Raw genomic sequence first — 12,506 nt, 5'->3', positions numbered from 1 at the left:
ACTGCGCATATACGCATTGCAAAACCAGTAGAACCCTTCAATGCTACATAGCTTGCGATATTCACGTCGAAAATTTTCGCGATTTTGAAGAAGAAACTGCCGCTCAGGCATGACAGTAAAAAGAAGCCGACATATCCTTCAAAAAGTACGGCTCGAGCCACCAATACCACAAGCATGCACGAAGGGAACGAGCGCGCGCAGCAGCCGAGCGAGCGAGCGCCGTCCTGGCCGTGACGTCACTCGTAGAGGGCGCCACTCCAACTTCTCGCCGCTAATTGCTCGGGCGCTTTGGCAAAGCTGGACAGATAGTCGTAAGCGCATTCTAGGCTGGAAAAAACCTCATCCACATTGTGTAGGGTGGCCACCTTTTCTTTTCTTTTTTTTCTTTTTTTTTTAATGGTGCGACACATACTTCATAGATATATGGTATTACCGCAAGTGGTCTTTTCTCACCGCCGTGGCTGCCCCAGGTGTTAGCCGACAAGGAGACAAGGTGCCAAGCATAGAGTTTCTCACTATATTACCTAGAGGGAAATCTGGCACTGCTGCTCTGTTGTATTGACGGAAGAAGGAAATACATATAGTGGAGGGAGCATTACGTCACGCAGCCAGCCTTGGCGAGTGAACGCTCCGTGTAGCCAGCAGTGGGGGCCCAACACGTGACATCTTGCGTCGAGATCACGGGTAATCGAGATTTGCCGAGACGTTTGGTTACCGGTAGTTTTTATTCGGTGTGCTCTTGGCCGGCAGCTCCTCACATGCAGGAAGAAAAAATAGCTTCTTCTTTGTTTGATTGTTTTCTTGATTTTCTTTTCGTTTACTTTAAGAGCTTCAAATGGTTTCGAATGGGTATCGAAAAAAAAATCAACTGGGAGTACTAAAACCTACCGCGTGCTCTGACTTATCCTTCTTGCTCTGACGTTTTAGCCACGTGTTGGGCCACCCCACTCGGCTTCAATCGCGTTCCGGTATGCTCCCTCGTTTCTTTTCATTTCCTCCATGGTTGTATGCAAGGGAAGCCGGTATATGATGACTTCGGATTGGCATCGTGCTTGGACAGCCAGGACACCTTAAAGACGCACCCTGCTAGCACCGTTCTTTCTGCCACATTATTGATTTCCTACTGAACCAGCCCGTAAAGAGCTGTCTTAGCTTTATTATTACACAAAAACATGTTTTTTTGTTTAATGATGAGTATTTGTTATTGGATGTTTAATGTACAATTATATGAAACGTAAAAATTATCAGCAGGCTGCTAAAGTTGGAGGACAGACGACATGATTCGCGCTCGCTTTGAAACAGTTTGTTGTCTGTTCTTGCTTTTCTTCGCTTCATTATGCATTGTAGGTGAGTAAACTTCATTGAAAGATGTAATATCGGTCCATGAAAACCTTTAATGAGGTAATTGAAGAATGTATTATCTGTGTAGCCATATTCACGTTTTAGACGAAGCCTCGTACAAAAGCAGCCAACACAAGCCTCGCGCACCCATATACCGTCATTCCCATTACGACACAGCGCTCGTATTAGAAAATTCCCATAGACGGTGGTGCCAGATTTCCCTCTAGGTAATATAGTGAGAAACTCTATGGTGCCAAGGAAGAAAACGGGTGGAAAATGAATACAAATTATCCTCATTTTAAGAGACATTGCCAAAAGGAGCGCGTCGAAGTACTATGAAACCGGTTCGAAATAAAGAGATTGAACAACCATGTTAATACGGTGACGAAATTGAAATTTCATGTCGATTCTTACGTCTCGTCGTTGGCTTGAGCTTCCGCACCCGACGACGCTTTATGCCAGGATCGGATTGCTGGAACAGTCAACGATCAAACAGCAAGAAGATATAAAAATGTGAAAGGTTGACCCGCCGTGGTTGCTCAGTGGCTATGTTGTTGGGCTGCTGAGCACGAGGTCGCGGGATCGAATCCCGGCCACGGCGGCCGCATTTCGATGGGGGGCGAAATGCGAAAACACCCGTGTACTTAAATTGAAGTGCACGTTAAAGAACCCCAGGTGGTCCAAATTTCCGGAGTCCCCCACTGCGGCGTGCCTCATAATCAGATCGTGGTTTTGGCACGTAAAACCCCATAATTTAATTAACAGGCGTTCCGTTCTAACATGGGCCCACGTTAACATTCACTTTGATGATGTTTCGCACAACATTCAATTCAACTTGCATATAGTTTGAGAAGTCTATTTACGACATACATGCACTGTAACAGCACACATGACATTCACGAACTTCTGCGGGGAGGTTTACAAGAAGAAGAAAAAAGCACCTATTTACAGCATGGATTTGAGCAGCAGCCCATCGCCCACGCATTATCCGTTACATTGAAATGGGATAGCTTGCCCGTGCGTCGGCCTTCAGCGTCTTTCGGCAAAAATTATACAGCGGCGCCCTATACAGTCAATATAGCAGCTCAGTTTTCCATACACACCAAAAAAGAAAACATGTTGACAAGATTTTATGAACCATGTGGCCATAGTTTGGGACCCGGCGTTAGATAAAGTTTAATGACTGCGAAATTTAGGGTGCGACTAATTGCACCACATGCTGTCGCTCGAAGAAATGCTACGCAACGGTATCGCACGAGAGCAGACGGAAAGCAGTCTGACGACATACGATGCAACGCACCATTGCAATACCCTCGTTATATATTGCCTCACACTTATAGTCAATTTAAGTATCGTAGATTGCATACTTGCCTACTTCGTGCGCATGTTTCTCTCGTCATTTTTCATCCTTCAAGCCAGCACTAGCTGCCATGCAATGCAAGCCTATATGCGGCTAAACAAACCTCTTCGATTAACCGCTAAAGCCCGCCTAAACGCGTTTTCATACAAATACACAATCAAGCGTGCTCATAACTCACAGTGGAGCCATGCCGCATAGAGTCACTGTGGTGCAACAAACGACTGCGCATCTCGCAAGAGAGAGCTCGCACGTGCGTCCGCAAGATACGCTTCATTTACGCAACTTAAACTTCGCCGCATTTCTAGCAACTTCGCGTTCGCGAGTGTGCCACTATACAGGGTGTTTCAGTTGACTTGGGCCAAACTTTAAAAATATTCAAATGGTACGTAGCTGGTCAGAACCAAGGTTACGTTGTTTGCCGTCGCTTGGAGATACTCAGATTATTTTTTTTTCATTCCGCCTAATTAGATAACTAGCCTTAATTGATAAATCAACTTCTCAAATATTATAATTAGACGAAAGGTGCCAATGAGAACATTGTAGAGCAACATGAAAAACTACCGATACAGCTTTCTGTTGCTCAATACGCGCTACATAAAGATGTTTTTTTCGAGCGTAAAAGAAGCCCGCGAATACACGCAAAATTGCCGCGTTACTGGCCGCTCGAGGCACTTCGCGTGTATTCGCGGGCTTCTTTTACGCTCGAAAGGACACCTTTATGTAGCACGTATTGATCAATAGAAAGTTTTATCGGTAGTTGAGACACATGGCAGCGATCACATCCCCACCTACCTCAAGATTGACGGCATGTCTAACACTCACCCGCCAAGCACACTACGAAGAATTGATTGGACTGTGTTTAAAAACCACCTGGAGGACGCTTGTCAGAAAGGTCTTTTATCTGGACTGCAGGAAGCTATTAAAGAAGCGGCGCAGACCGCTATGTGCACGCTCATGTGCTCATCGAAGTACTCGCAATTCGACCTGGAGTTGGAGCGACTTCGTGCTATTCGTCGTCGCGCCGAACGAAGATACCGACGCACGAAGTCCATTCACGATCTAAGGACAGCCCGGCGCACTCAAAAGAAGATACAACGCCGCATAGATAAACTGGAATCGCAGCGATGGACAAAGTATTGTGAGTCCCTTGACCCCCGCAAGCCACTGTCTCAAATATGGAGAACTGTGAGAGGCCTACGTTCTGTTCCGGAACAACGCTTTCCATTCAAGGCACTAGCACTTTTCCAACGCCGACAAGACCTCGACGTAGCGGAAGATTTCTGTGCCATGATTACAGGCCAGTCAGTGGGATCAAGTTCCCTTACCTTTGACTACGTTCCGGACACACGGGACTCACGCATGGATCTGCCGTTCACGTGACACTCAAGAGCTCGACGCGGCACTTGCCCTATGTAATCGGTCGTCGTCACCTGGACCAGATGGTATTTCTTACCGTATCTTGTGCCACCTCGGTGAACTAGCGCGAAGTGCCTTGCTGAACATCTTCAATGAGTCCTGGGAGAATGGAAACGTTCCTCAAGAATGGAAGACCAGCCGCCTGGTACCACTCCTCAAACCTGACAAGTCTCCTCTAGAGATTACTTCCTACCGCCCAATCGCGCTGGCTAGTTGCATTGGGAAGGTGATGGAACGAATGATCCTCGCCATACTTGAATGGTACCTGGAACGCTATGAAGTTTATCCAGACGCAATGGCTGGCTTTCGACGTCACCGATGTCCCATTGACAACGTCATCGATTTGGTTACTTACGTTCAACATCAAAAGACGTGTAAGCGATTATCTGTCACCATGTTCCTCGACATCAAAGGAGCATATGACAGTGTTCTTCATGAGGCTATATTAGAGGCTCTGGAAATGGTTGGCCTCGGCGGTAGGCTTTATCGTTGGACACGCAGTTATTTACATATGCGGTCTCTATTTGTGAATACTGAAGACGGCCCAACTTCTCAACACTATACACACCGTGGAGTACCGCAGGGTGGTGTGTTGAGCCCAACACTTATCAATCTTGTGCTCATTGCCCTCGTAGAATGCCTACCAAATACGGTGAAGTTGTCAATACATGCGCATGACATATGCGTCTGGGCATCTGGCGTGACGCGTCCTCAAATACGTGCAAGGCTCCAAAAATCTGGGGCGTTGATAGCGACGTACCTTAATGAACAAGGCCTCAAGATTTCCCCAGAAAAATGCGCATTGATCGCATTTAGCCGGAAACGAATGACACCATACACCATAACCATCGATGGACAAAATATCCCTTACGTCAGAACTCACAGGTTCTTAGGGGTAATCATCGATCGTGACCTTTGTTGGAGTCCCCATGTCACCAACCTAAAGAAGCGCCTGACAGCCATCTCTGATCTCTTCAAGTTTCTTGGAGGAAAATCCTGGGGTACTTCAGTACACGCGATGATGCAACTCTACAGGACGCTGTTTCTCGGGTATCTGAGGTACAGCTTGGCAGTGCTGACCAATACCTGTAAAACTAACATTCGTACAATCGAAAGTGCTCAGGCACAGGCACTTAGGGTCTGTCTAGGGTTGCCACGATGTACATCAACATCAGAAACCATTGCAATTGCACATGACTACCCAGCCAAGATCCACATTATTATGGAAGCGCTCAGAGCACACGTCAGGCACCTTGCTCGCGCCCCTTCCCACTATCTAGCCTCACTGCCAGAAGACCGACCACGTGCCTCTTTTTGTCAGACGATACTGCCTTATCGTATATACCTTCCATCTGGTTACACAGCTGCAACGAGAGTTTTGTTTCCTCCTTGGTGCTTGGCTCAGCCACAAGTTCGACTGACAGTGCCTGGAATTCGAACGAAAGCCGAACTCTCATCACCAGCTCTCAAGCAACTTTCGCTGATCATGCTCTACGAAAAATACAGTGATCATACCCATCTATACACTGATGGTTCAACTACCATGGACGGTTCTGCAGGATCAGTGTTTTTTTTTCCTGCGAAAGTCTCCACCTTCAAGTTCAAGACTCACACCACACGACATCGACAGCCGCGGAGCTTGCTGCTCTTCGTAGCGCACTTCGCATAATTCGTGAGGAACCACCTAACAAATGGAGTGTTTTCAGTGACTCCAAGGCAGCGCTACATTGCTTGCTTTCCGCCTTACACCGTGGACCCTACGAACAACTAGTCCTCGAAATCCGAGAGCTCCTTCATTGCCTCGTCGAGCAAGGACACGACGTCACCTTTCAGTGGCTCCCTAGCCACTGTGGCGTAATGGGCAACGAATATGCTGATGAAGCTGCTCAATCTGCTCATGAAGACGGCACACAGGAACCAATCCCGCTGTCAAGAACAGATGCAGCAGCGAAACTTCGAGTGCTTGCAAACGATGCCACACAATCGTTGCGGAACACACCTAGTTTGCAACACACACGTCTGCATCGACTGGACCCCTGCCTTCGACTTCGACCTCCACCTGGACTATCCCGACCCGAAACAACGGTACTTTGCCGATTGTGGCTTGTTGTCGCATTTACAAAGTCGTTTGCTTTCCGCATTGGATGGGAGGATATTGCTGCGTGTGACCACTGCGGCGACGAGGAAACAATAGAGCACGTACTTTGTCACTGTCCCCAATACAGCGCACATAGGCAGTAATTCGCGACCGCTCTGGCACGTCTTGACGACCGGCCGCTTTCGGAGCAGACAGTCGTGGAACGCCGGCCTATACAGTCGTCACACAAGTCAGGCAAGGCATTCTTGAAGTTTTTGCGATCGAGTGGACTATCAGACAGACTATAGTTCTCGCAGACGTTTCCAACCTCCTCCTTTTCTTTTTTTTTTAATTCCTTGAATTTTTTTTTCGTGACTGCTTTTTCTCTTCCCTATTCTTTCCGCCTTTCATTTCCCCTTCCCCTTCCCCCAGTGCAGGGTAGCAAACCAGAATCTTTTCTGGTTAACCTCCTTGCCTTTCCCACCACGTTTCTCTCTCTCTCTCTCTTTATCGGTAGTTCTTCATGTTGCTCTACAATGTTCTCATTGACACCTTTCGTCTAATTATAATATTTGGGAAGTTGAATAATCAATTAAGGCTAGTTATCTAATTAGGCGGAATTAAAAAAAATAATCTGAGTATCTCCAAGCGACGGCAAACAACATAACCTTGGTTCTGATCAGCTACGTACCATTTACATATTTTTAAAGTTTGGCCCAAGTTAACTGAAACACCCTGTATATAGACGACTTCGAACTCTTATATTTCTGGCACTCGCTCGCCGCGTTACGCGTTTTCACTGTGTAGACTTTCTGAAACCTATTACTTCTGCATTGGGCATGTTCAAATAGTTGCGTCCGGCTCGGGTGCTGTCCCTCAGCAGCTCCAGCAACTGCGTTTAACCTCGTCACATCTTGCTAGGGGCAAAATGTGAATGCATCCGTGGGCTTTGTCTTTATCTAGGTTTTATATCACCTCATATCGTTGTTTTCTAAAGCGAATTGGGTTTCGCTCTGTCGCCCGCTTTCGTGGTCGCTGGCTGGACTTTCTCTGCCAATGCAAAGGTGCCAATGCGAAGGTCACGTGCTCTCGCGAAACCTAGCACTAGGTGCGTTCGTCACCCAACGCCAACTAGCTGTTGAGACGCATGTGTTCACGCGACAAATATTTTATCAAGGTTTAGATGCTGTGGTCAGTGCTGCCGTTGTGTCGCGTTTCTCCGCCACCTTGGCTGGCCGCTGTGGCGCAGGTGCGCAGTCGTTGCCTTGCCATCATCGTCACGCTGCCGTGACTCCGTTATCATCGTGGCTTCTTGGTTGTGTTAGCTTCGTCAACGCGCCGTCATCATCCCCCATCGTCGGGGCACCGTCGTCTCCGTCCCACCGTTGTACAGTCTACTAAAACATGTCGACACTAATTTGTGCCGCCATCTTCAACAACGCTTGAAACAGCGAAGCTGGGCGATCGTAGCCCAGCATTTTCCGGAAGTGCGCGCGAACTTTTCATCTTATACTCATGATGATGATAATTTCTTTTCGCGCGTCTCGTTCTTACGGCCGTTACTGCGCGTCGCATAGCGCTGCTTGCAACACCGACACCGCGTTCCAGGAGACCCGCTCCGTGAATGCGTCTCTCTCTCTCGCTCTCATAGCGCGCAAAACCTCTTCACCTCGCAGAGCACGAGCGTACGAACGCGCCAGCTGTGGACGAAGACGACGACGCTAGAACGCAATCATATGGTTCCCATAAATGCATGCTCTGCAGGCGCGGCTGTATTGACCCTTTTCGCGGAGCAGTTTGTTTTAGAGAAACGAGATGGCGCTCACGGCGGCACGCCATGCCTCTCCTCAGCGACCGCGCACGAATACGAAACCATTACGCTTCTGCCTTGATTCTGTGCGATCAGCTGTCGGAAACGCAACTGAGTTTTCGCTAACACAATGTGCTCCGATCATGCTAGATTGAATCATGTGGATTGAAGACGTGTGCAGTAATTGGCTGCAAAAATAGTGACATGCATGTTAAGGAATAGAATGAATCTGTGTGGCCAAGTTCGACCGAGACAAGGACCGCTGCTGCAACTGTGCGAACGTGTTAACGGCACTTCGTGATGTACGGCTCTCCTCGAGGATACAGAAATTTGCTCATCTGCCAGCCTTGTATCGCTAACCTTCAAAGAAAGGGCTTCATCCCAAGAACGTCGGCAAGAGTGAGTACCACTCGTTAAACAATGACAAATGGAGTGGCGCGCTTCCTGACATAGTAAGTTTCGCGCACGTTATGTATACACATCTGTCCCAAATGGCAGGAAAACTTACGCCCACTCTATCGCCAACGTATCAAGAATAAGTGAATGGGCACACACTTGAATATATGCGCACTGTATACGCACAATAAATGACGCACTACGCCTATGGCGCACGAATGGTCGAAGCTGAATGTTTCGTGACGGTCCACAAGAGTAAGCGAGTTACTATATCTGTAATATATATTTGCTACAAGGTATTACAATGTACAAAACAGCTACGTTTCAAGCCTTGTGCGCAGCAAGAACAAATCTATCGGAACTGAGCACACTCGCGAGCGATTTGGCAGAAAATAATCAGATAGTGGCCGCACCGAGGAACTTCACTGAGTCAGAAACTGACAAGCCACTGCTTCAAGATTACTTGCCGAATAAAGAACAAAGAGCAAAACACACTAATCCTGACTGAATTCATAATCGGAAAGCTTGGAATACATATTTAGCGCCGCTTTTAGAACAAGCTCCATATATGCTGCTTGCGCCGTTTGGACATAGCTTAATCAGCTCCGAAAGCGCTTTTGCATGTTCTCTAAAGCTGTAATCAAAGCTTCGTGTCGTCCACCTAGTCACCATCTACGATATCTCCGAAAACAGAGGTTTTCTAAGCCGCGCCGGCGTCGTACATTTCCATTGTAAACAAGGAGGCAGGAGGCAGTTGAGGCAAGTAATGGACGCGTCACCACGTGATCAAACATGGCAGCGCCCACGGGATCGCCTCGAAAAGGGTCAATAGTTTAGTAGTTACGACGCTCCCTTTGGGACCGGGGGTACGCGGGTTCGAATCCCGCCTCGGCAATAAAGTTTATTTTCTTTCTTGGTAGTTCCTTGCTACGCACCACAAATTACGTCTGGCTTAAACAGCTTCGCTGTTAAAACCGTTATCGACGTCAATAGCATACATCGGAAGTTTTGCTAGTGTGAGAATTTCTTCTTTGTGAGTTAGTTAATCAGTCTGTCACGTATTTTTTTCCTGGTGAGAAGGGCTTATTACGGACGAGGGCTTATCGCCTCTTTATTTCAGTACAGTGTCTCAGATTATTTCAAATTGTATTTCTATTCTAATCTATTTCAAGTAAGTTGTGTGCCCGTTGTGTTGTGCTGCTATGTTTCTTTTTTTTTTGCGCTGTGCAACATCTTTTTTGTACTGAACAATTTATAACTGCTCAATTAACCATTTTTCTACACTTATCGCGGGGAACTTGGAGCTCTTTTCTATTTTCTTCATTCTGAAGAAGGTATTCTATTTGCAGGCAAACGTATGTGTCCCGGCGAGGTCCTGGCCTCCGTGGAGATATTCCTGTACCTCACTAGCATGCTGCAAAAGTATTTCGTCCTCCCCGAAGGTGACAAGATACACGGTCTGGACTCTATCGACATCCCGCTTGTGGAGCTCAACAAGTACAAAGTGCGGTTCGTGCCCCGATAGCGTTGCTGTTGGCCCCCAGCTACTAGTAAGATGCCCATTCCCTGCAGCCGACCACCAGTAGGACAATTTCGAGAGTGCTCCTAATCTCCGAAGAAAGTCGATGGTCCGAATATCTCCCAACCTAACTTTGTTCTTGAATAACGTTGCGGAAATTCAGCACTATACCTCCATACTATACGCATTTGAGCTTGAAAACAGAGTGACGTGAAGGATGAGAAACCGCCATACGTGCCATACATATCTAATAAAACATAGTTTTAATCAATTGATCGATCGATCAATCAGAATTTATTGAGATGTTGAGCACCATATCAATGGCGAGAGGTGGAAATGATTGACTTGAGGCTCTGTGCCCCCTAGAAGAAACTTGGAGTGTATGGACAGCAGTTCTTTGAAGCGAGAAAATAAAGCAGTCTATACAATCATTTCACAAAGTGATGATTACTCAAAGTTAACAATACGTGCTGCATGAATTAGTGCACACTATCTTTGCAGCAAGACAAAAAAATAGATTGTACAACCGGATGGATGAAACGGAGACCAATTAAACGGTCGCTATAAACAACCCTACCGAAAGAGTCTGAACCTGAGCTTGTTGGTGCGGCTTCATGGCAAAAGCAGCGCTCGTCATGTCTGGACTGTGTTGTACCGTTTTTCTCGCGCTGTATTTCTCCAAGAACACTGTTGAAAAATAAACCCAGCCGAGACAGATTTTCACAGGAAGAGTTAGACTAGAAGTGATCAAAATGTCAAACATGTCATCATCATCAAAACATGTCCTACCAAATAAATTATTCTGCGCGTCTCCTCATAACTCCACGTTGTCACACATTCGACCCACCACCCCCAAGTATCCTCCTTGGCGCGGGTCACCAGTAATTAAACACAAATTAACAAAGAAGCTCGAGAACAAGTTAAGGACCACACAAAGAGCGATGGAACGAAAAATCTTAGGAGTAACGTTAAGATACAGGAAGAGAGCGGTGTGGATCAGAGAACAAACGGGGATAGACGATATTCTAGTTGACATTAAGCGGAAGAAATGAAGCTGGGCAGGCCATGTAATGCGTAGGGTGGATAACCTGTGGACCATTAGGGTTACAGAATGGATATCAAGAGAACGCAAGCACAGTCGAGGACGGCAGAAAACCAGGTGGGATGATGAAGTTGGGAAATTCGCAGGCGCAAGTTGGAATACGCTAGCGCAAGACAGGGGTAATTGGAGATCGCAGGGAGAGGCCTTCGTCCTGCAGTGGACATAAATATAGGCTGATGATGATGATGATGATTATTATTATTATTTCAAACTGGCAACCGGTTTCCTGTCAATATCAGCAACATATATGCATCATCGTTAACTGGTGGCCAGGGAGAAACGCGTATATCTTTCTGTAGTTCTGTTCTTTAATTGCAAAGCATTTTACGTTCCTTTTCAGAGTGTTTAGGCATTGCACTGCACTTTGGGTTGTTTTCCGTTAGTATCTCGTCCTGTGTGGCGTACTTATCTTTCACCCTCTTTATGCAAGAATATCAACCTGTGCTTTGTCATTCGCAGTGGTAGGCCAGCTATGCCATATAAATCAATTATTCACCTGCACAACATCACAGCATTGAACCGTGGTGGTGCTACTTCCTTACATAGCTATAACTAAAAACAATGCGTGTTTTTGCTTGTCATACAGTATCCTGTTTCCAGCATGTTTTTGTTGATGTGATAACTTGCTGTGCGTGCAATCTAATGGTATGAGTGACTGATTTGTAATAAACGTTTCTTTGTTCTTACTTTCATGTTCATAATTTGTGCGAGAGTGTGTGCGTTCGTGTGTGTGTTGTGCGTGCGTGCGTGCGTGCGTGCGTGCGTGCGTGTGTGTGTGTGTGTGTGTGTGTGTGTGTGTGTGTGTGTGCGTGCGTGCGTGCGTGCGTGCGTGCGTGCGTGCGTGCGTGCGTGCGTGCGTGCGTGTGTGTGTGTGTGTGTGTGTGTGTGTGTGTGTGTGTGTGTGTGTGTGTGTGTGTGCGTGCGTGCGTGCGTGCGTGCGTGCGTGCGTGCGTGCGTGCGTGCGTGCGTGCGTGCGTGCGTGCGTGCGTGCGTGCGTGTTTGTGTCTACCCGGCTTTTGTTTGCCAACATGTTCATGGCTGCATGTACAAAGTCCAGTAGCAAGTGTTTTAAAGTTGCACATTCGTATTCAACTAATTCAGCAATAAAACTGCTCTCTAGTCAATGGAACCTTCGGGAATGCTTGATGGAGTGACGTATTCTGGGACTGCAGTTCATGCAACTCTTCGCAGAATAAGCACAGCCTCAGAGAGAAGCGGTGCAGTCATCGTGAGGTCTCTGATTTTTCGTCGCTACCATCGATCCAACGTCTTAGCACAGTAAATACAGCCTCCGACAAGAACAGCAATCTCGTCGTAAAATAGAATTTTATTGCGATAGCAATTATATGGACACTCCAAAGCGGATTTCTGCCGTCGGCGTCACCGTCGCCGTGAGGCCCCGTATGACGTCAATGGCGATGAAATCGTCGCTGCGCGCCGTATGCTGTATGTGCGAGTGAAAAGGTCACGAGGGACGCGCGCTTT

At 47.1% G+C, this 12,506-nt stretch overlaps 1 protein-coding gene across 1 annotated transcript in view; it reads left to right on the top strand.

The window, feature by feature from the left end:
• Positions 1–10,835, top strand: part of LOC119448409 (cytochrome P450 2A3) — a 48,365-nt gene extending 37,530 nt beyond the window's left edge. The window contains exon 9 of the mRNA XM_049665164.1: positions 9,750–10,835. Within this exon, the coding sequence (XP_049521121.1) occupies positions 9,750–9,925 (176 nt within the window). The 3' untranslated portion in view covers positions 9,926–10,835. The remainder of the gene's footprint in view (positions 1–9,749) is intronic.
• Positions 10,836–12,506: the final 1,671 nt, after the last annotated feature.

The sequence above is a fragment of the Dermacentor silvarum genome, chromosome 4 (assembly GCF_013339745.2).
Source record: "Dermacentor silvarum isolate Dsil-2018 chromosome 4, BIME_Dsil_1.4, whole genome shotgun sequence".
NCBI classification, from domain to species: Eukaryota; Metazoa; Arthropoda; class Arachnida; order Ixodida; family Ixodidae; genus Dermacentor; species Dermacentor silvarum.
Note: the sequence above shows the minus strand (reverse complement) of the source record. Positions and strands in the feature narration are given on the sequence as shown.